The 25,687-nt window shown below is 37.1% G+C and overlaps 1 protein-coding gene across 19 annotated transcripts in view; it reads right to left on the bottom strand.

The window, feature by feature from the left end:
• Positions 1-25,687, bottom strand: part of RBMS3 (RNA binding motif single stranded interacting protein 3) — a gene marked incomplete at its 3' end in the record, with an annotated part of 558,684 nt that overhangs the window by 112,286 nt on the left and 420,711 nt on the right. For all 19 annotated transcript variants that reach the window (XM_081160722.1, XM_081160721.1, XM_081160710.1 and 16 more), the window contains one exon: positions 12,111-12,217. In XM_081160722.1, the coding sequence (XP_081016848.1) occupies positions 12,111-12,217 (107 nt within the window). The remainder of the gene's footprint in view (positions 1-12,110; positions 12,218-25,687) is intronic.

Genomic DNA, 25,687 nt, shown 5'->3' with positions numbered 1-25,687 from the left:
TTGGAGTTTTTCATTTCTACTTATTTTATTAAGTAAACTTTCCTCTTAAAAACTTCAGCTGAACTCAGACTTCTAAAGAAAACCTTTCAGTCCTAGATTGGTCAGTACACCAAGGAAGCAAGATGATTGCTGGGATTGCTCAGAGACTTGCCCATGCAGCAGGGAAGCCAGGACACCGGAGGCAAATCCTGAGCAGGAGCCTAGGGGAAGGAGGCCCCGCTGCTCCAAGTTACTGACCAAGAGTGGGGAGAAGGGGGCTGCTAATTCCAGTCATCCTGACAGCTTCGGAAATCTGTCCAGCAAATGAGGTGCAAGGGATTCATCCCTTTAAAAAAGAGCACACAAAAGTCAATAAATAGAAAATTTCACCGCCTTATGTTTGGGCAAAGAACATCAAGGGGAGTCATGCTGTTGTTTATGTGCTATGTCATCATGGAATTTCTCCTATTTGGCTTTCACTAACGCATCCTTGTCAGATAGAGAATTTCTCTCTTATATAGCAACAGACAAGAACAAGATAGAAAGATGCAGAAGGAATGAAGACTGGAAGGCTGAGAAAGCCTAAGGCTGCGCAGAAGCACAGTTAAAAGGGAAGCCGAAGAAAAAGTGTAACAGCACTGCGTGATGTGGCTGGCTAAGGGTCTCAAAGTCTGGAGGGAAAAAGAAGTCCTGGTTTGTCATAAAACTGAAGTTAAATTAAGCCTTGATCGATAAGCATAAAAGAAAATAAGAGAACATTACCATATTTTACGTACGTACTTCTCTGTTTTTAACTCAGTCTAAATAACTGAGACTCATCGATTCTAAGACAGTTTTTCTTTCACATTTTAATATCTGCGAAACTGGGACTCCCGTAATCGATGGCATTTGCTAGTTTGGCAATTGTCTCCTCTTTTTTAGTGACATTTAAAATAATATTTCATCTTTAACTGATGGTGGCTTAGGACCAACAATGTGATGTATACAGGGTGAAAAATATAAAATGGTGATGTTGCTACCGGGGCAATCCTGTGCACCTAGGGAGGTGAAAGTTCCAGGTATCTGGTTAATGGACCCACATTCATCCAGGTACCAGCTGCATTTGATGTTACCTGGAGGTTGTAAGCTATGGCTTAAATATTGATGGGGACAATCTGAGTCCTGTGGCAGGCTGGGACTGCCAGAACAATGCCAACAACTCCAGAAACCTCCCAGTTGGTTGATGCCCCATTTAGCTGCCTTGATCCATGGAGACATGGAGATCAACCATCAGCATTTCTCCTTGTAATTGCTTATGTCATCTTTCCAGTCTTATGCCTCTGCTAAACCACCCACTCCTTCCTCTGCTCCAAGAATATAAATACACCACCCCATTCTCTTCTTTGAGAATGGAGACTAGGCAGAGGACTGGCGCTCATCAGTAATCACATTACACGAACAATTACACTATTATAGGAATTTGTAAGATTTACTTTTTATGTTTAGTGATCATAGGTTAGTAAATATTGGGCCCAGCAGCTTTAAAATAAAAACACTTAACCAAGTAAGAAAGTTTTCATGCTGGATTATTGAGCATTCACATTCTTGTGCCAATGGGAAAATTTCTTTTGAAATTAAAAGGCTTATTCACTTTGAGCCTGCTCTCTAAATTACAGGTAAAACACATGAAATAAATAAAAAATACATCTGGTGGGCTGGTTGACAAACCCAACTTGGGAGTGCTGGCATTCACCATAACAGCTAACTGCTCTTTTTAAGATCACATATCTAAAGACTTCCTTCAGTTCAAGAATAACAAGACTACTTGCAGAACCTGGTGATGTTAATAGATATATCTTAATTTTTTCCCTAAGGTCTTATTAAAGAAAAGAATTAGACAACTAATTATCAAGCACTGTGATATACACAAAGAAAAAAGTAGTGAACTATACAGATGATGTTTCTACCTTCCTGAACTATGGTTAAAGACATCCTAAATCTACATGTTATTACTTAGTTTTAAAAGTAATTCTTTAGATATACTATTTCCTTTTACTATATAGACATAGCAATTTTTTAGGTGTAGTAATTTCTCCTCAAAGTATTTTTATTTCTAGTGGCTCACTGTGGCAGTATCTAAATGCCATCTCTCTGAAACATAAAAATTTTAATGTTCAATATTATAAAATTAAATTGCAGCCAATATCGCTTCAAGGTTAATATAAGTAATAAATTCTTGAGCCTCACTGTTGGGTTGCTCTTAATACTTAATAAGAAGGATGTTGGCTGGTGATTGATCAAATAGTTTGTGAAAGGGACATTCTTCTTCAGAGGAGATCCAACCAAAGGCCAGGGGCCACTTGGTGGGGTTGCATCTTGTCTCCTCATTGCTAAGAATGTCTCAAAGAATATACTTTATTTACAGTAGCACTGGTCACAGTTAGTGACAGCCAAATGCTTTTAGAAAACACAACAAATTTTTCTGTTGAGAGGCTTTCCTATGAATGATGACCATAGGGATAGATAGCCTCTTTCTCCCCAGATTTTATGGAAAACCATCGATTTTCCATATTGATATGACCCATTTCAGTTCCTAAAGGGCCAAGAGCCTTCTTCTCTTAAGTAGGATGGTGTATAAATAAGGATGCTATAAATGATTACAGAAATAATTCACTATGTTAGATGAAGGGCTCTTTCTTGCTAAGAAAGGTATGTGAATTTTAACATTGGGTCAAATGTTTCACGATCTTTATGAAATGGCTACAAGCCAACTGGTCACTCACATGTGTGTTCAATTAATAAAAATAGAATCAGAGCTTTTCCCAAATTCCTTAGACAGTTTTATACTTGTTGGTTGAGTAGAGTAAGAACTATTGTTGTCTTTAAATCCACAACAATTAATAATTGGCTGTGACACAACTAAAAAGGACAATTGGCTCATGCATTGGTACAGTTACTTCTGATACCCAGGCAAACTGTTTTTTACATCAATGGGAGGGGTATAAACTTAACCAATAGATTGGATCTCACTTGATAATAATAATCATAAAACAAGATACAGTCAATTCTTGTTATTTGCAGTAATTATATTCTGTAAAGTCACCATAAATACTGAATTAGTGAATATTGAATCATTGCTCCTAGAGGAAATACAAAGTTAGGTTTCTGTGAGCCCCTGGTCAACACTTTGACCAACTGATCAACCCATAATGTTGTTTTATGTGTGTTTCTATCTAAATACATCTTATTTAATATACAGTCAACCCTTTGTATCTGTGGGTTTTGCATCCACAGATTCAACCAACCATGCAGCAAAGATATTGAAAAAAGAAAGATTCCAGAAAGTTCCAAAAAGCAAAACTTGAATTTGTCATGCTCCAAGCACTAAGCCGAATTCATACAAATGAAGTTATATATAGGCATACCCTGATGTAGCCTATAGACAAATATAGCTTTTATGCAAATACGACACTTTTATATAAGGGACTTGAACATACATGGATTTTTATATCCTCAGGGGTGGGGTGGGGGTTGGAGAACCAGTCTTCTGTGGATACAGAGAAATGACTGTATATTGTTGATTCATTAAGATTGAACTCACAGCCAACAGCAGTACTACAAGTCATGCCTGAACAAAAGTTATCTCTACTTTTCCCCATATTTTCTTCATAAGGCACATCACAGATTTCTTGCACTTAGAAACCTCAGACAGCACTTCAGCAATACACTCGGGGGCCATTTTAAACAGTGAATTCACCAACATAAAGCGCAAAAATGTGAAAAATGTGGCCCTAAATAAACCAAGTAAATGACATTGTTTACATTATGAGAGCTGAAACAGAAGGCGGAAGAGCGCACCATGTATTTCAACCTCAGCTGGGAGCATGAGTAATGACTCTGGGGTTACAAATAAATTTAGCCAGTAGGTACATTTTCAAATATGGAGCCAACAAATAGTGAGGATCAACTGTATCTTTTTTCAAAGTGATTATTTCGTGAGTCTGAGTCTTTTGGCAAACAAAAGTAAATTTTATAAATGGTATTAATACCACTATTTGTAAAGAGTCTAAAATTTCCTTACACAGATTTAGAACATCACCCTTGAATAGATTAGAAAGCATAAGCTTCAAAATTATTTACATTCAGCCCTATGGAGCCATAGTACATGTAAGAAAATTCCTGTTATATCTAATAAGTCACCAACTATAGCATTAGAATGCTTCTTCTGTCAAAGACAATTGCTTTGAAGGATATTGGAAGGTACTTGAGCATGAGGAGTCCTTTTCATAGCCACAGGTTACGTAAGCACCTTTGGTATCCAAAATTAATTACCATAGTATTTGCCAGAATAGGTAAGTTAATAATTCATTTTCTTTCCCTTTAAAAATGCCAACCATGTAATTTATCAGTTCTCAATATTGGCTCAACTCAACCTTTTTCTTGATATCTAGCAATAGCTCATGTTTTCTTTTTTATTTGTCTTTTTTTTTCCTTTTTCTTTCATCATCTCCATCCAAGTCCCCCTATACGTGCCAGCTTTTGGCTTTTATGATTACATGACCTTCAAAAGAAAATTGGCTAGAAATTTTAAAAACACCTAATGTTTCAGTGCTAAGTAATTCTTTATGATTTGGAATGTGATCTTATAAAAACATTAATAAAATGTGGGTCAAAGTTAAAATAATTTCAACTTGTTCCATAAAATGTTTTATAAAAATAAGTAAAAAAAAAAATTCAGCTGAAAAATTATATTGGCAGCAAATTTTCTTTTAAAGTTAATAATTCAAAATAATTCCTGTTTGGAAAATAAATAGACATGGCATAAAATTGGAAAACAAGGAATTAAACATTTGAGTCATAAGGAACACATAGCAAAGCTGGTTTTTAGATTAAAAAGCCTTGGTTTGTGTTGATGATATTATGACAGTTATAATAACAGCTGATACATGAGCAATTATAGTTTCCCAGGCACTGTGCTCAGTACTTTACCTTCACCACCTCATTGAATCCTTCCAATTACAAAATACACCTTCGACCATCCTCATTCTACTGATGAGAAAAAGGAAATTTACAGACTGAAAAACCTGCCGTGTTGTCACTCAGCTCAGAAGCTGTAGATTTGCGATTTAAATTCCAGAGTTTTCTCCCTTAACCACTAAACTGCCTTGTAAATTATAAAGAAGAGCAAACGGATGCTGACATACGCAATTCCTTAAAATTCAGAAAGAATTACTATTCTCAATGGGTGTGTTGGAGAAGGACTCGAGATTTATTAAATAACACCCCAAAGCTCAAGCTGCTTCTCTCAACATAATTCTCTCTGTGCCACTCAGCCAGCGCCCAAGGGCATAGAGGCCTCTATCAGGCAGGTGACAAGGTGGAGCTTCCCAACTCTGGGGACAATTTCTGGTTTGTAAATGCATAGAAATCAATTTCTCAGTTACCTACCCCGAAAAACAAACACCCAAACAAACAATTAATTCTTAGCAACAAGACTACTGTGAAATGATGCTCCTGTGGCTCCCATTTTTGTTGTTATCTTTATTATTATTTCGGCTTGGTTTTCTTTCACTGACATCACATCCGCAGCCAGCAATCTCAGGCCTCCCACACAATGGACACTTAACAAGTGCATACTGACTGACTCATTGCTTTTTGCTACGCTGCTGCTTCGATATTGCCTTTCAAAAACTCTTCCAAACAGAATTGTTGTTAAAAAAAAAAAAAAGAACATTTCTGTAAAAAGTAAGAGAGTGAATTGGAAACACAAGGAGGTTAGAGGGGCTCTCACTCTGGATGTTTAGATCTAATATACGTTGAGGGCAGAAATCAGACCTTATACCTCACTGGGCTCTCAGGGTGCAGCATAAAGTATTAGTCATGGAAGGAATAAAGCAGGGGTAACGATGATGATGGTGGTGAAGACACAGTTACAGCGGATAAATTATAACTCGTGTGTATTTGCCTTTTTTCAAAAACAAACAAAAAAATTAGAGCATATCCCTCAAATAAAATGTTTACTTCTCTAGAACTGGAACATAGGATGTAACTACTGTGTTGAGTATGACTATCTGCCAACTCAGAAATCTAAAAAGACATCTTTGTCTCAGTCTCGAGTGGATGCAGACAGAATGAATAATCGCTACCAGTGCCTTGAGGCACAACAGGGAGGAGGGTGGTGGGTATTTGGAATCAGGTGTATCAACTTTGCCTGCACTTGGCTGTAGACTTCGTAATAGCATGAGGAATCCCATTTTCCCGCATGAACTTTGCAGGTCTTCATTCACTTACTGGCACTGAAGAGACTTTTTATTAATGGTAGCTCTAAATAGATAAAAGTTATAAAACTTTACGGCATCGGGGAGGTTTTCATCCATCACTGCAAACAGTTGATTTCAGGTCTGACAATAGATAACATTATCTAGGTGACAGGTTATAACAGATCACTTAGCTTAAGATGGCTGTGATAAAACTGTTAACTTTAGCTTTCAGCTCAGTAATAGTGGATTTTGTGAGTGCATTAATGGAATCTATTAATTTAAGGAAATTAAAGAACTTGATACCAGTGTGTTCCATCCCTTAAAGGTTTTTAAACTAACATGCCCAGGCGAAGCCATAGCATTTTACTATGCGAAGGGATGCATTTCTGGTTTGTGTGAATGGCACCCCCTGCATTGCCTCTACCATACTCCTGTCTCTTGGGCAACTCCAAATGCACGTAAATAAAATGTCTTCAAGAAATAATATATCATGATGTCTCCTCTAAAACTTGCTCTTTCATTAGGAATAGGTGAGAAATTCTAAAACTTAGTATTCCTAGAATACTAAGAAAAAAAGTAATACATCCTAGAATACATCCAAAAAAAGTAAAGCTGACTTGTTTTTCTCTTTAACATAACCTAAAAACAATTCCTGCAAAGGTGAGTGTTGACTGTTAATTAGTTCCATTAGCTCATTTGAATATCTAGACTATGAAGATAATCTTGCTGTTTCCAGATTAAGAAAAAAATCTTCAGAGCATCAAAGAGAAAATATTTATTATTCATTGCTTTTCAATTGACTCCAGCAGATCACTGTAAATAAGATAAAGGCAATAAATGTAATTTTGATTTTAGTTTTTATAATAAAAGCTTGGCGTTTTTTTCACTGGACGTATGAGTAATTTGTTGGGTTTCTCATCCTTTAGTTGGCATGTCTCTTGTTTGTGTCCATGGCAAAAACATTACTTCTTGGAAATACAATTCCCAAAGCACTCATTATCAATGGCATTTAATGACTCAATTAGTATATGGTTTGGGAAGATTTTATAAAAGCTAGATTAGAGTTTTGAAGTCAGTGAAAGCTATTTTGTTTATAATATTTGCACTATTTAAGGATACTGTCCCAGCATGACAATTTGGAGAAATAGCATCATCTTCTGTAATTTGAAACTTAGCATTTACTGATATTTGAAAATTCTGAAGGAAATCCAAAGAGCAGTCACAACAAGAGTCAATATAAAATGACTTCAAAATTTGAGAGCCTTTCATGATCAAAGTAGAAATATCCATCCTTTGATTTATTCAATCACTTTTACAACATAGTTGAACATCTTATATAGCTGTTCATATTTGGGGCAAAAAGTACAAACAAATTTGGTAGCTTTTTGGTAGTCTCTGAAAATGAATTCTTGGGAAGTATTGGAGGATGCAACAGGAGTTCCTCTTTATGTTCTTGGTATATTTTTGGACTAATTTTATGCATTCCTGATTCCAGACTAGTCATTTGGGGGAACACTAACAAGATCTATTTGGGCAACATACTATCTGAAGTAAGAACTGAGAATATAGCATTAGATGAAATCAAATATCTGGCCAATGTAATATTTTCAGAGTCATAGAGATGATCAAGTGAGACCATTTTTGAGCTAGGGGTGACCTTAAAACCTTTTACCCCTAGTATGGCATAAGCACTGGCCAATCAGGATCTAAACACTAAAGCAAGGTCCTGGAGAACTCCTGCTGTGCCAGCCAGCACCCCATTTTTGCTGGATCATGAGAGGTCTTGAAGAAGGTACCAAAGTGGAAGGGGCAATGGAGTTGCACTGATGGACAAGTGCCAGCAGTTATGTACCAAATGCTACAGATACATTTAATGTTTTATCAGGCTGCATGGCTCTTCTGGCATATGGAAGCTGAATATCAGCCCTGTCTTTGACTCAAGCTTTTCTAGGACAGTGGTTCTCAAAATGTGGTCTAATGACACCAAAGAGATTCTTGAGATTCTTTTGGGAGATCCATAGTTCTTACCTTTCTCAATGGCATGTCTGTGGTAAGCTAGACTTTCTTGACATGAAAGAAACCAAACTGCACATTGCAACAGCTTAAATGCTGAAGCAGATATGCAAACCTGGTCATTTTTTACTAAGCTGGACAGTAAGTGATTTGTAAAAATGTAAAATAGTGTCATTCTTCTTAAAAATAATTGTCTTTGCTTTGAAAAATATAGTACTTTCAACAAAATACACTATTTTTGATAATGTAATGGGTTTATTGTTTCTTTGTAATGAAGTAATAAATAACTTTTAAGAGTATAAAGGGATACTGTGACCGAAGAGTTTGAACTGCTACATTAAGAAATTAAACAATAAGAACTGTAGCACACTGGGAAAGAAAGGCTGAAGAGCCCCCACCCCAGATCATGATGCTCAGAGTTTCCATTGTCACTTGAAAGCTTACTTAATAACTTTACAATATCCCTTTGTTCTCTCTTATGCAAAAACATGTACCAGCGTACATTTAAATTTCAAAACCTCAATAATTTGCACTAATTTATGTGTATAAAGTTTTCAGTATTGTGTTTTTTTGGGTAAAAAAATGCATTTCACTAAACTGTGCTAAAAGAACTATAATCAAAATGCCATTCAAAAGAAAACAGCTTTACATAATAAATTAAAATTATAATATAACCTATCAATTGTCATATTGAAGGTACTTCTATGATGCTTGCAATCTACTGGTTTTGTATATTAAGCGTTTCATCAGAAATGCTTTTCACACTATCATTTTTACCTGATTTTCAAAAGGAAGAAAGTAAACAGCCTCGATTTGTGCTATTATTTCACATTCTGAAGCAGCAGAATCTAAATTATTCTTCACTTTATCTAAGGTAATGATAATGGAAAGGTTTCCCATAACTGTATAAAGTTGACCCTTGAACAACACAGGGATTGAATGCCAACCTCACACAGTCAAAAATTCACATACAACCTGGCTGGTGTAGCTCAGTGGTTGAGCATCGACCTGTGATCCAGGAGATCACGGTTCGATTCCCTGTCAGGGCACATGCCCGGGTTGCGGGCTCGATCCCCAATGGGGGGTGTGTAGGAGGCAGCCGATCAATGACTCTCTCGTCATTGATGTTTCTCTCTCTCTTTCTATCTCCCTTTCCCTTCCTCTCTCTGAAATCAATAAGAACATATTTGGCCCTCAGCAGCTGCGGATTCCCAACTGCAGATTGATAACTGTCTTCTGTCTGCAGTTGGTTGAAACTGCGGACGGGAAACCAGAGGATACAAAGGGGCAACTCTTATTTATTGAAAAAAACATGTGTAAGTGGACTCGTGCAGGTCAAACCCATCTTGTTCAAGGTCAACTGTATACCAAAAAAACAAACACCCCAAATGATCTCCGTATAAAGCTGGGATGTCAAAGGGCTACAAGGTAAATGAAAACGCCATGCATCAGAAACAAACTTCAAGGGAAGTTGCACTAGATGAAGGAAGGGAAAACAGATAATTCCCCCTAAGAATCTGACCCACTGTTCTTGCTTTGATTACAGTTTCAGTTCATACAATCAGCCTGGTCATGGACCTTAAGCAGAGAATGTGGGAAGTACGCCCAGGTGACTAACAAGAGCAAACACAAATTATCTTGTAATGATGACATTGATGATATGAGGAGAACAAATTTCAGAAGTGTGAAAATGTGGAAAAACAACAACAAAAAATGTGTATCTTAGAAACAATGAAATACAGTAATTAGAATTTACTGGTATATAAAATTAATTAAATAGTGCTTACATAGGATTAATGTGTATTATGTCATACTTTATCAACCATTCTAATATACTTTAATTTTCTCTAGCAAGTACGATGCAAAAAATAAATAATGATGGACACACAAAGTTATCCCACATTCTTGGTGTGTCAACTTCTAAGACCGCAATAAAATTGTAAAAATTAACATGCTCATCTCAAAACCAAGATATTTGATAGGCGTATTTTTAGTGCATGCCATCTCTTTTTCTGATTTCTTTTTTCTGAATGTGTCTACGCATTTTGAATATATTTGTATTGCTCACAGATAAATTTATTAAGGTCCCTTCATTTTCATAGTTCAATAAAAAAATGTATAGCTCTTAGAAAAAGCAACTTTTGAAAACAAAGATTAGGAATATACTTTTAGAACCTACATTTAAATTATAAGGTGCTCTGTGTTCAAAACTTGACATCACAATGTTATCAGGCCAATAGCACACATGCTCTTTCTTTTCATACTCTAAAGCAGAAGCCCCAGGTTCTGGATGTGCACAGCACCAGGTGGCAGCTCTCACTCTGCATTCCTTTTATGTTCACTGGTTTGGCTTCTATGAAATGTAGACCCAGGCGAGGTGCGTTGCTGCAACTGGCATCACAATGCTACACTGCAAATGTAGTATTATAGGTTCTTAAGAAGACAAGAACTGAACTTCCAGTCATTAGTTAAGTTACCTAATTCAGTTTTGATGCTTTTGGGTTATGATTTGGATCCAGAAATATTTCTAATCAGTGGGCATTTGACCTGGCTAAATTTTAGAAGATCAAATGATTGTAGTCTATGGATGTTTGGTATGGGACCAACATACCAACGTATGATCATGAGTGTTATCAGAAATCAGCTGTCTTCTGGGGGCAGTGGGGCTACCCACTGACCATTAAACTGCACTCTAAAAACACATGGGTCATTCTGCCTTTCTAAAATTGAGAATATTGAGATTCTTGCCTATTTTTAATTAGCTTTAGGCACTCCATGATGATTCTCTTTTTCATGTCTTATGATAATGAGTTATAGATAATACAGAACTTGGACATAACTATACTCTTTAAGAGGGATTTTGAGACCTGCATGAAAATACTCAAAACAGATGAGAGTCTTAGAAACTAAAAAATGACTAAAGGATTTGTTAAGAAAAATCTGCACCCCCTTTCTTTCCTTACAAATGTTCTCTCAGTGCTGAGAGTGTAAATGCCGCATCAAATAGGATGCCTCTTAAATGATAAATGGATGAAGTAGGTGCTTTGAATAGAAATGCTAAATAAAGCTCTTCTGTTGAAATTATGGCCTTGGTACAAAATGGCATTTATTCAAGTCATTCAAACAACTTCATTCCATTTCACAAAGAATAAAAAGACCTCTTAGAAGCCCAGACACCTTTTCTTTGTCTTCTTACAATAAAAAATAACCCAAAGAAATCATTCCAAGTGGAATTAGATCCATAAGCTTGCTTTTCTACCATCTTGTGTTAGGAGGGTAAATGGCTAATTAATAGTTCTATGCTTTTCTCTTTGTTGTAAAAACAAAATGTTGTGCATGTTAACTTTTCTTTCTCCTTGACCAACTGAAAACTTTATATTGCTATATACACATATATAACACATATCAACACATTTATGAACACACGGGCATATGCATAAATGCACATATGTGTGCAAGTAGAGAACCTCAATCTAAATGTTTGTTTCCTTTTTTTCAAAACACAAACATTCAACTCTCACTGTTGATGTCACCGAAAATATTTTCTTAAGTAATCATACCCTGACTTCATAACTATTATACAATTACAGACCATTCTTTGCGAATAAGTCTTTCTGTGAGTGCCTGTAGGGTTCGAGTTTGTTTAAAAAACAGAAGACGTACTGTGGAGCAGAGCTGAGGTCAATGCTGAACTCCTATACCCTTTCTCAAATAATTTTACCCTGAGCACATTGCCATAGGCCTGCTCATTTGCCCCCTGAGAAGCCATCTGGTTTTCCACGAGACCTGATTTCCTCGTGGCCCCAGTTGTCTGTCTTGTTGCTCTTTCTGAGGGACGTCTGTGGCCAAGTTTCTGAGCACAAGCCAGTGAGGACTCACCTCTCCTTCCCGGGGCCAAGGCCTTCCGTTCTGGGTGTATTTGCTTTGGTTCTGCCTCTTCTTCTGTCCTCCATCAGCGAATTTGCACAGTAAAGGTTCACTAGGGGCTGGGGAGATAAGAAACCAATCCCATATTAGCAAATTCCCCTTAAAAATCGGTGATTATGTGAGTCACAGTAGGGCTTTGTAATGCATAGCTTTTGAAGTAGTCTTGCTTCTAGAGAGATATTTGGCCCCCTTTTAGTCTCAGCTCTGTTGGCGGCTGATCTAACTGGACTTCAGAAAAGTACTGGCAGACCATAAAAGAGTAGGACAAGCATTGTTGAAAAAATAATCAGTTGAAGCAGAATGTGAACTCGCCTTAGAAGTAAAGAGGCATGTGTCGACCCCTTCCAGTTACGTTAGACGCATATTCATAACCAGTATTTGTGTTTGGATAAATATTTCTCCCTCAGATCGACTCTGTTTTCCCTGTAGAAACTGTCCAATTCTATTTTGGAAAGAGGTGCTTGGGAGCTTCTTTCTACAAAGGGGGCTCTTTTGCTAATTGCCACCAAATTAGCTATTTTTATCATTTTCCTCTATAATTTCATAAAGGCTAGAAACTGATTGCTCACTCACCCCCTCTCACTCCAACTTCCCAGTAAAATCTCGTCAGAATCCCAGGGAGACCAATGATTTGAATATTAAGTGAACCCACATGATAAAATATAGCCGAAGGATATGGCCCTAAGGAACGAATCATGGATGGGGGGAAATATAGGCCTACTGAGTTCTGTACACTTATTTCCTAAGAAACCGTGACCCAAACTGAAGTCTGCCAGAACTCCCCTTCTAGCGATAACACTGCAAAATGATAATCTTTTAAAAACCTAACAGGGCAAAAATTGTTCTTTGAAAATTGATGCCACCTCCACATCCCTACTTTACTGTGAAAACTGCTGCTTGTTAACACTACAAACATATTTAAAAATGAATGAATTAAAAAAAAAAAAAAAAAAGCCATGTTGGCCTCAAAAACTTGATCAATGCACTAATATGCCCAGGAGGGTTTTTTGTTAGCTTATGTGCTTGAATAAACCAAATATTAACTTGGAAGTTTATAGACTGAAAACCAAAATGAACCCTTTCCTCCCCCCACTGTACTCTGGAGAAAAAAATGTGTTCTGCTGAGAATTAATTGTGTTAATGTCCTAATTCTCCACTCCTCCCAGTACCCTTTTCTCCTGCCAGGTAGCACTGCGGAGTCCTCTCAGTCTGATTCTTGGTCTGACCCCCTGAAAATTGCTTTGGCCAATGAGATATTAGCAAATGAGACAAAAGAAGGGGACTTAAATATTTTTGCTTCTTCTGCCTTTGTGTATGGCTACGTGACTCTGCCCAGCCGGCCAGTCGGGAGATGAGACACAAATGCAGACGAGTCATCCCCACCACCCCAGCCAAAGCCAAACTAGATCACCCAATGCCGGCCCCCGTACAGACACTGGAGTGAGCTCCCCTAAGATCACCAGGGGCACATAGGTAATGTGCAACCGACCACAGAAACATGTATGAGCCCAGGTAAGATCAGTCAAGGCCATCCCACACATCTGTAATAAGTCTTCATTGTTTCATGCACTACGATTTAGGAATTGATATGTAGCATTATTATCTTAATAGATAATCCCAAAACCCATTCCTCCCCATTTTCACTCCCAGTGAGGTTGCTCGCATTTACTAATCTGGCTGAAGCAAAACATTATTATGGAATTTATCGCATTACAAGTAGTCCAAATTCTTTCTCCCAAGGAAAGCCAAAAGGGTTAATGCAATCAATGGACCTCAAAACTCTATGCATAAGAAAATTTCCTGTGAGATTTCAAAAGTATATATTTATATATATATAAATCATTCCTCACTATAGGATATTTTTTCTCCTGACATTATAAACATTCAAGGTACATCCATCCGTTCAAATGGTACGGTCATGCTAAATGTGAGTTTATCACTGGCAATAACACAAATTTCTAGACAACCAAATTTAGAAATGCCTTAAATGTCCTGCTGTAAAGAATTGTAGCTTCTGCCTCTTTTCCTTCTCTGGATGACTTCCATGAGTCATACTTACTACTGTCTGAAGCAAGACTCATTGTAATTTTTATCTCCTAAAACAGATCCTTATAGACTGTGACAATGGCTTCTCTCCGGGCTATTCATGCTTCTATAGGCTTTCATGCATATTTTGGGTGCAGTCGATTATTAGGGGTGGCAGTCTGCTTCCTGGGTTTGAGGTCTGGTTTCCCGACTTGCTAGGTATAACACAATGGATATTATTTTTAAAAACATTTCTGTGACTCACTTTCCTCATGTATAAAACCGGGGTGATAATGTTACCTACCTCAAAGAGCTGCTATAGGGATTCAATGAATTCATGCACAGAAAGGGCTTAAAACAGTGTATGGTGCATAAATAGGTACTAAATCCATACAGCTGTAACGATCAGCATCTCTTAGCACCTCTATTAGCCACTGCCAGTTATCAGCTGTGAACCTGATCGCTTGTCAGCGTCAGAGTTGGGAGTGTTTAATCAACTGGCTTCATTTTCATCAGCTCCGTTCCATTCTAACTCCACGGTGATCTGGCCACAGTACGTGGGACTGTTCTCCAGGAATGACAAAGACGTTTGCTCATGGAGAGGATCTGTGTTTCCAAAATGGATCTTGCTGACTACAGCTTGTCATTGGACCATCTGGCCACTGCAGCCCAGGTCCCTCTCCTGAGTCACCACCAAAGTCTGGCTTCCATGATCCCCGGTGCACGACGCAGCTCGTGTTACTCTTATGTGTGTTAAAATGCAGTTGCCCAAGATGAATGTTCCTTTTTCTTTCTTTTCTTTTTTTCGTTATGATTACTATTATTTGTGTGTGACTCAACTGCAAAAGGTCTATGGGCAGTTTAAATCCACCAAAGCTGTATTTTACTACTGGAAAAAGTATTGTGCCATCCACACAGTGATTGGTTTTATTGAGGTTTCTTTTCCCCAAATCCTACATTAAAATGTTTGATAATAACTGTTCTAGAACCAAGTTCTAGGAAATTTTTCTTTGTTGAAAGAGATCATCTTTTTAGTTTGTTCTCCATAAAACAACTATATACCTATAACTGCATATCTAAACTATGTAAAGATCATCTCTATGATCTGTCTAGACTATCTAAACTATCTAAAGTATCTAAAGAACTATCTAGTAAAGATATAAACTACCTAAAGATCATCTCTTTAGTTTGTTCTCCATAAAACAACTATATACCTATAATTGCATATCTAAAAAGGCAGGGTTTTCCCAATTCTTTAGTTTAAATATGTATTAAATGTATATTATTAAATATGTAACAAATATATATAGCATACATTTATATAAACAAGAGAATTAATATATGTGTATATATGCACACATATGTATATATGTACACACATGTGCACACATACTTACATACATACATATTTAAAAGCCTTACTTTGTGCAAACTTGGAAGCTATAGAATTAGGGGGGCAGTGTTGGCAGGAAAACAGAAGGCACTGAACTAATTGTTAACCTTGGAATTTCTTCTACACACTGGTGTCGAAAAATTTTGCAGAAGCATCCTTGCAACAAAATTACCAAATGACAATATTCTAGTTTGCTAAGGATCAAATGGAGATAGACTATGAGATTCTGGGTTTAAACATACCTTGAAGTTTTCCATTATTTTTTTTCAATTAAAATTTTTTTCTGTTACAGTTGGCATTCAATATTATATTAGTTTAAGCATAGTGATTAGACATTTATACAACTTACAAAGTGACCACCCCCCATAAGTCTAGTACCCACCTGCCCCGCACACAATTATTGCAATATTATTGACTATATTCCCTATGTTGCACTTTACATCCCTGTGACTGTTTTTTAACTACCAATTTGTATTTCTTAATACCTTCACCTTTTCCACCCAGCTCCCCAATCCCCTTTTCAAAAAATTATTTTTACTGCTAAGAGAAATTTACAAAGTCATGGAGTGAGACTAACTTCCAGCTGAGATGTCTTTGTGAGTCATGTTTTACAGTCTTAGAAGCCTCAAATCTTAGCTGCCCTGATATTTGAGAGTCTTCAATAAGCTATGGATGTTGATAATAATTTATTTATATTTGCTGATGTTGCTAAATTGAAACAACTGCTGCTACTTTACTAATTTGAAGAAGATTATGATGGGGAAAAAAGGACCACAATGTATTGCTAAATGAATAAAAAAATAAAACCCCAGAAACAAATTTTAAATGTGTCATTCAAAAAAGATGGATAGCGCGGTAGGTGTGACTCCGTGGTTGAGGGGTTCGATTCCCGGTCAGGGCACATGCCCGGGTTGTGGGCTCGATCCCCAGTAAAGGCCGTGCAGGAGGCAGCCCATCAATGACTCTCTCATCATTGATGTTTCTATCTCTTTCCCTTCCTCTCTCTGAAATCAATAAAAAGCAAAATGGATATATCCATAACATTGCCCTTGAATTCCAGGAATGTAATTTTGAGTTTTAGTTTCTCACATACTCTCCATCTGGGAAACTGCTAATCCGCCTTCAGAATGCAGCTCAAACGTGTTCTCAGGGAAGCCTTCTTTGACCTGGTTGCCTCGTGCTTACTTGGCAGACTTTCATAGGTTGGGTGCTGTTCTTGTTTGTGTTAAGTTCTTTGACAGTAGCAACTGATTTCCAGGTTTGAGAGTGAAAAGTAATGATGATAGCAGGGCTCAGAGTAAACTTTATATATGTGTGTGAGTCCGTGTATTGTCAATAGCATTTTATACCAGGTATACATAGTGCTCTAAAGAGATGCTACTCAAAGTATAGTCCGAGTATCAGCACCTGGGAACCTGTTACACATGCAGAGTCTTGGGCTCTTCCCCAGATCTACTGAATCAAAATCTGCATTTGAACCAGATCCCCAGGTGATGAGTCAGCACATTGAAGTTCGAGAAACGTGGGTTTGATTATGACTGGCTCCCTAACAGAAGGAGGAATTCTTCGTAGGTATCAAACATGAGTCCTCTGAGCAATGAGATGAATACAGTAGCACAGAAATATCATATTGTCTACAATTTCCTTATTGCAGTATTACGGTGCCAATTAATTTTGCTTAGTCTCTTTTAACAGTAGTTAAAATAGAGATGAAATGAAAATAACCCCTTTGTGGAAGTGAGATGCAGTTAAAAGCCACAGATCATAATGTGCTAGCAGCCATTATGGTCTATCACGGAAATGGGGAGTATTTAAAATATAATTATAACAATGCATAGCAATAAAGTTGCATGGCAATTAGGAAGGAGTAATTACTGTTTGCTTGCTTAGTGGAGTATTTCTACTCTTGCAAACTTTGTATTAAGTGTGAAACATCTGATGCACAAACTGATGGGATAGTCTAATGATTTACAGGACTTGTTGTCTTAAGCAAACAAATAAAACAACTAAATATTTTGCTCAACAAAATTAACGTAAACTTTTTTATTTTGATTTTCTATTTTCTGTTAAAACTTAACTCATCTCCATCTTAAAATATATTTCTTTATTATCCTAAATTACAGGTCTTGTGGTTTAAATATTAAATTTAAAATTCCTCACCTCAGGTAGATTATAAATCTTATTTCAGAAAAAAAGAATACAAGTAGAGTGGGACGAGCTGGGTGGGGAAGATAAATAAGGACAACAGAGGCAGTTTATTGGAGGTGGGCTTATAAAATCTCAGAGTGAAAATAGAGAGATGAGATAAAGAAATTAAAAAAAGATTAAGAACTGTAATTTAAAATGTGATAAAATTTCCATGTAGGGACTGCCTCTGTATAGGGTATCTCAAAAAATGTATATACACTTTGAATAATTATAAAAAGGTAGTGTTTGTTAAAATACATTTCATTTTCAAAATTGAGCTATCAGCTGTTATAGTGCGTATACATTTTGGGGGACACCCTGTATGTGCATGTGAATCAATTTTATGCGTTTGTTTACTTAACAGTATGTCTTGGAGATCTTTCTTGTCAGTACATATAGATCTAATTCCTATATATTATAATGGCTGCTTTATAGTCAAGTGTAAATAAAGTTAAGTACCAGTTTCATTTTAAATGTTTTGCTGTTATAAAAACAAAGCTGCAGTAAACATCCTTGTATGTATATGTACACATAAGCAAGTATGTTTTAAAGATACTTATGAGTAAAATTGCTGGATTAAAGATTCTTCACATTTAAAAACCACACACACACACAAAGAAAACAAATAAAAAAAAAACCAAGCTATGTCTGTGCTATTCAGGGTGACTTGCACATTTAAAAGCTATTCATACTAATGATTAAAAGATGACACATATTGAAGAATGCCAATATACTCAAAAATATTTTAACACATTCATTCATTTAAAAACAAAATACAAAAGGCCTCAAATCTCTTCAGTATATGATATACGCTGCATCGCCCTGGTGGTCACAGTCTCGAGGGGCCGAAAGACAAGTAAAAGGCACTGTAATTGATGGCAGTGGACGCTATTGTAGAGACATGAATAGGCATTTTGGAAGCACAGAATAGATGTCAATTTCTGTCACTCTAGTCGTACAATATCCTCTAATTTAGAAATCATGTCTACTACCACATGCAGTTCTGAAATTCACAGTTTACATGCACGGCTCCCCCTGCACAAATTGCCAGGTCACAAGTGAGCACATGAAGGACTGATCCCACGTGTCAGTCAGCCTGGCTAACACACAGGCCTTCACAGCCCTGCCTAACGAAGTCTGAATGAATGAGATGGGCACAACGATAGGATTTTGTTGAAATACTTTTGGAGCACCTGGGCCATCTAGACCTGAAGTTGGAAACTGGCAACAATGAATTTGAACTCCTTTCAGCTCTTGCTATAATTCGCCACAGTCCTTAAGCTTCCTGCTGTCTTACACCTGAACAGCATTACTCACCTCCTCCCATGCGCAGGCAGAAGGAGCCTGTGCTGATCTGGGGTAAAAAATGATAGATATAAGTGTAACTCTTGCTAATTCTATGTCAGAACTGCGTCTTTGCTTTTCCAGACTTATCCCCAAATACTTGTTTCTCTTCTATCCAGTTTTGTAAAGTCCCCGGTGTGTCAGCAAATGATTTGTTAAATTCTCTCCCACAGATGCTCTGTACATGATAGACTCCTGATGCATATATGTATGTGTGTATGAGAGTATAATATCTATCTGTCTATCTGTCTATCATCTATCTATCTATCTATCTATCTATCTATCTATCTATCTATCTATCTATCTATCTATCATCTATCTATCATCTATCTATCTATCTATATCTATATCTATCTATCATCTATCTATCTATCATCTATCTATCTATCTATCTATCTATCTATCTATCTATCTATCTATCTATCTATCATCTATCTATCTATCTATCTATCTATCTATCTATCTATCTATCATCTATCTATCTATCTATCATCTATCTATCATCTATCTATCTATCTATCTATCTATCTATCTATCTATCTATCATCTATCTATCTATCTATCTATCTATCTATCTATCTATCATCTATCATCTATCTATCTATCATCATCTATCATCTATCTTTCTTGATGATAGAGCTAGCAAGTTCCAAGTTTAAACCATGATTTACATGGGAAAGAGTATGTGACGGTTACAACACAGAATCATCATATTTTGGTAGAGGGAGCTGTTTGGTTACATTCCCTTTCAACTTCTAGCACCCTCTTTACTATTTAATTTTGTCTTATATACTATAGTAAGCAAGGTGTAGCTATTTGGGTAATTCTTAGTTGTAATAAACTTCCAGCCTGGAAGGTATAGAAAGCCTCTGTCATATGATCCTAAAATTTATTTAATCCAAACCCTTTATTTTGTCAATAAGGAAAATAAAAGTTAAATGAATTCCCAGCTATGTTGTGGTAGCTGCTGGCAAACTAATACCCAGACTGTGTTCTCTAGATTTCTCCTTCCAACGGTTTACTTGTTACCCTCCTTACCGTCGGAGGTAAAAGGAAATGAGTTTTATACAGTCCTTGTCATTGACTTCATAATCTGGGGATGGAAGAAAAATATTTAATATTCATTAAGATATAATTATGGTTGTTCTCTGCCCACAGGTTAGAATTAGAACTAAAACGAAACAGCAGATGGGGTCCTTACGACAATTTCCATTGCTACTCTAACAATAGTTTGTTTTAGTAGAATAGACAGATTTCAGGGGTTATAGTTACAAGTGTCAGACACATGTTTATCCCTACCATTTAGGCCAAAACAAGCACAACAATCTAAACCGGAAAAGTGGAAATAAATAAAAAGTTAAGAACATACTGCAAAGAAAGTGCAATTTGCCTGTACATTCCCAATTTTACCCCTTGGTAGTGGATTAATACGTATATTTAGTTTCAAGTATAATTCTCTACTATGGCAAGCAGCCTTACAGGAAAGGAAAAAGCACCACAGTGATGGCAAACTCAGAGAACAGCTGTTTGCTTAGACACATGGCAGAGAAAACCACTTTTTGATAAATTGTCTTATGGCCAGTGCAATTACGTCAAACTCAACTCTCTGTCTTAAGTAGTAAACCCTTTTTTTTTTTTTTTTTTACTTAACAATTCTTCCATAATTCTGTTCATTTAGGGAAAGATTATTTTTAAGGAAAAAAAAAGAGTATATCAGAGAAATAACATTAACAGAGGAAACAAATGTTTCAAGTAGATGGAATGCAAAGGATGCGTTGAAGGTTAAATTTGGTTCATTTTATGGGGAATATGACTGAAACATTACCTGTGCTGAATGAGGACATGTTTTGACACCAAGAAAGTGGAAAATACCAGTCGTTCCAAGAAGCATTAACTGACTCACCTACAACTGGCTGACTTATATACCCAACTACAAATTGGGGGACCTTGTATGGTTGGAAGGCACAGCATCAAGGAAAGGGCTAAGATAATCTTTAAAAATAAAAATAAAAGAATCTCATTTATTGACCAAGATGGACCACTGTCTGGTCTTGCCTCATTCCTCTGTATTTCGGCACTGTAATTGTCTCTGACAAAGCTCTTCGCATACCATATGTAATATTTACAGATTATTACATACTCTATGTAACACCACACATTTTACCAGAAAAAGGTACAAAGAAGAAAAAATACAGCTATAATCTTATAGTGCAGATGCCCCTTTGATATTAAAAATAAATAAGTAGATATACAAATGGAAGGACACATATAAAGTTAGTAAATTCAAACTATATAAAGATTAAAAATTAAAAGTGTAAGACCTCTTCTCAACTCCTCTCCCCCCTTTTCTTATAATTCTTTCCAGGGGAATGCATAAATATATATCTACTAATCCATCTATCTCGTTCTTTTTTAAAATTAATTCCAAAGGGGGGCACTATTGCTTCGTAGGTGGGTTTTGTTCTTTGTTTACCTTAATTCTGCATGAAGAATTTTCCATATTAGCATAGATCACTCTTTTGAAATGCTGCTCAGCCTGGTAGCCTAATTATCCTGCACCATAATTTATAAATGTCCATCAGTAGGGGACCAGCTAAATCTTATTAAATTTCCATAATGCATCTCCATGTTCTCCTCTGCTATTATGGGAGTCTGATTTGACTAAAGCCAGGAGCTGGGGCCTGTTCACCTTTGCCAAGCATCCGCCCTGCTGGCCTAGCAAAGTGGCTGAGGGTTAATGTACATCTCATCAACTGTTGATCAAATGACTAAATAAATGCAGGCAGATAGACAAAATAACTGCTTACCATTCCTTCTATTAATTAAATTTTAAAGGACTGAAGGGTGAGGGCACAACCATTTCCTCTTTTAAGAGAGCAGAGGGTCCCATAATTTCCATATATTACTAGCGAATGTACTTGCAAATGAAACAAAACAAAAGCATAGAAGAATTCCAAGTCCTAATCCCAGGTGTGGCTCTAATTTCATGTGGTTCTCACGTCCACTGCCATAGGTAAAAACAAATGGTGAGAAAAACCTAGGGATGAATCTTTTAACAAAAAAACCCCCACACACATCAAGATTCTTCGCCGTATCTACTTACAGTCCAGCACCAATGAAAACACGCACATATGTACCCCCAAACTGAACTCAAGCTCAGGTCAAGAAAACATCTCAATTTCTCACATGCTGTTCCTGAGCATATATTTCCTGTGCTAGAGGCTGAAAGAATTCCCAGAACGCAGTGAGCTGAGTTAGTAGAAATAAATATAATTCCAGTGTCAAAGGCAAAGCTGTATATTACGCTGTGGGTATCAGTTAACAAGGCCAGAGGTGCCAGCGGGGATGGGAGCCTCATCTTCAGTGGGCGAAAGATTTACCCGGGCGACGGCCTGGAACTGATCTCTTTCTAATTCAAGAGCCAAGGAACTGAACTTGTGACAGTTTGAAGAGTGCTTCGTGTAGCCTGAATCACGTGCTCATCAATACTAAATAAATTTAATCCAGATACTAAAAATCGAGTTTTTCAAAGAGGTGTTAAAGACCATATATGTGCTGTAAACATCGATGGTTAAATTTATCTGAGTCATGAAAAACTTAAAAAAACAGCTTGACAGCCCCTACCCGCGGAGTTTACTGTAAAAACAATGCATGCAAATAGCTCTGAAATAAAATATGCATTTGTTCTTGCTACAGAAACCCGGGGATAAAAGGGCTTAGGGCCAGACTACCTCAGGGGAAGGTTTGAGTAACTGTCCTAAATCCATTTTTCTTAGCTAGGTACCAATTCTTCCACCGGGACTGAACATTAAAGGTCTGTTATATGGATTCCAATTGCCTATAGATCTTCCTAAAAGGCAAACTTTATCATGTTAATCCCCTGCATGTTCACCTGCAGGAGAAAATCCAAGATGCTTAGCACAAAACACCATCCGACATCGGCCTAAATATACACATCCCCCCTCGGCTTGCAGGAGTCCTCAGTGCGGACAGGCCTTCCACACCTTGCACGGCTCCTTCCGTCTGGCCTGGCTGCCTTCTTTTCAGTTAATCACTTTCATAGTATCTCCCCTAATTTTCTTCCCAGCTCCCCGGCCCCACTTTCAAGTTCTCACAGAGTGAACTCACCATTAATTAATATTTTTTTACGTTTTCTTTTCTATCATTAATTTTTAATACATTCACTTAATGTATTTATTCAGCCTTACCTAAGTTCATTCGAAGTTAATGTGAAACACAGTGCTGTACACCACATATTGCGCTGGCCATGAGAGCTTCACGCAGCGATTTAAAATGGATACAGGTCTAGCCCTTAAAGAATTTTCTTTCTGAGAGCAAAGCAGACATTTAACAAGTGATTAAAAAATCACAAGTCAATTCCAATCTCTTCTCTTAGGCGTCTGTCATAGAGACGATTAACTTGGTTATGTAGAAACCACCTCAGCTCATTCATGTTTATATGACTTTCTCCACTAACTTAAAAGCTTCTTGAGGATAGGATGTCTGCATTATTCAGCTTTGTATCCCCAAAGCATCATGTGGCTCCTGGAACCTAACAGTTCACACACACACACACACACACACACACTTTCGGCAAACTCTCTCTTGTGATAGCTGAAGACACTGAAAACTGTCCTATGGCTTGAAGACAGCAGAGCATACCGATGGCTCACTCCGCAGCCACTCAGCTGAATGAGCCAAGACTGCAGGTGAATCCAGTTGGGCAGTATACACATCTGTCAAGTTTTAAAATATTTCTTCCCAAAGAGAGCTCTAAATTCCTTAATAAACCATTGAATGTTTAATAAATCTATAAGGAGGGCTTTCTCATTTAAAGTAGGCACTGGAAACTTTTCCCCTGTCTCCTAAAGAACAAAAATTCTGCAAGTCACATCTTGGACACATTCTTAAGTAATTGCAGTTTGGTAATATGCTGAGGTATTTTTGGGCAATTCACAGAATATAGAAATTTTTTTTTACGTAAAAGCCCTATTTTAGTCTTTAGGTCCTTGGACTTTCCTTGGGCTTTCTTATCAGACTTTCCAAGTTCAAAAGTTGTTCTAGAACTTATAGTTATTCCTGAACAAAATCTAAAGCATATTATAACTACATGCATAAGCTGCTATTACATATGGGTTATACCAGAATAGGACTTCAGAACAATGGCACAGTTCATAAAATATAGGCATTGGGAGAACAGTGACTGGCATACTGGAGGAAGGTCCTGCGAATGCATTCCTGGCAGCTCTCCATGTGCCCTGGTCTAATGTGTAAGCCCTCACGTAGCTGCCTTGGAGGGAAGGACTTCCCTGAGCTCTCCTTCTCTTTAAATGACCAAATCAGCAACTGAGAAATAATCCATTTAGCTCCTTCATCATCACAGACATAGGGAGACATCAAAGTAAAAGGTGAACAAAGAATTATCTCTGTTCTGTATTGAGAGCAGGTGTCTTGACTCCACAAAATAGGAATGGGAAAGCCACACCCGACTAGGTGGGTTCACAGTATTTTATTTAAACACAAAGCTAGAGTGGTCTAGATTTATCCCCTTTACTGCATTTAAAATTACTAATCTGACTGCTTCATGAGAAAAATAATTTTAAATGAGTCACTGCACTGATACCTCCCTTTCCTAGCATTATGGCACTGGTCCAAGACTTAATATACAAAATTATAGATCTTGGTCCAGGGTAATTTTAATCTCTGCCCATAATAACAGGCCTTTAGCTGCCAAAGGCAAGGGCTTTGCTTCTGAAATTGGAACTCTGACTCCAAGATACAAAGTCATAATGAGTAAACCCAAAGAAAGATTCCAGAACTTGCAGAGTTACAAATAAACAAACATGGATCAGATTATTTATCCACCCAACTGTGCATCTTGTATGACATTGTATCTTAGATCAGGGAAGGTAGGAACTCTTGCTCAACATAAACTATTTAATTGGACATGACAGAAAAGATAAAAGGCAGGTTTAATTCTTAATTCTAAATGGCTTCATCCATTTATCTCTCAAAAGCAGGCTGTCCCAAGATTGTGTCAGGAAGAACATTCCTGAAATGGCAAATGTATTTACTCTATGCTGCTTATCCTGTTTGGCAATGAAAGGTGTACCTTTCATTTTTTCCTGGGTACTACATCAGATGGGCACGGAAGAGGTAGGCTACAACAAACTAATTCATTGACTCAAAATTCAAGTCTAATATTTTATTTCATTAGGAAAAACCCAGCATAGTTCTTTCTAAAATAGGGAAGCTATACGAGCCTATTATGACTTAAAACTACTCTTTCTTCCTGGCTAATCAATTCATTTTGACCTTAGGTGAAACGTTAAGTAAAATTTATTTGCCTGGAATGATATCTATCTTTGTAAATTCCATCAGATGTTTCCTTCGAGGACATTATGAACTAAATTAAGTTTGGAACTTCGTTGCAACAGAGCACAGAAAAAGAAAGATACTGAAAAGATACTGAATTGCACTCATAACAGTTATCCAAAAACAGGTAACAATCCCAAACTAAAAGTTATGTCAGTTGAAAGGTCAGATGCTTTGCATATGAATGTCACTTCAGACATCTCTT

This window comes from Miniopterus schreibersii (assembly GCF_964146895.1).
Source record: "Miniopterus schreibersii genome assembly, chromosome: 15".
Lineage (NCBI taxonomy): Eukaryota > Metazoa > Chordata > Mammalia > Chiroptera > Miniopteridae > Miniopterus > Miniopterus schreibersii.
The sequence above is the reverse complement of the archived record's forward strand: the minus strand, read 5'-3'. Positions and strand labels throughout refer to the sequence as shown.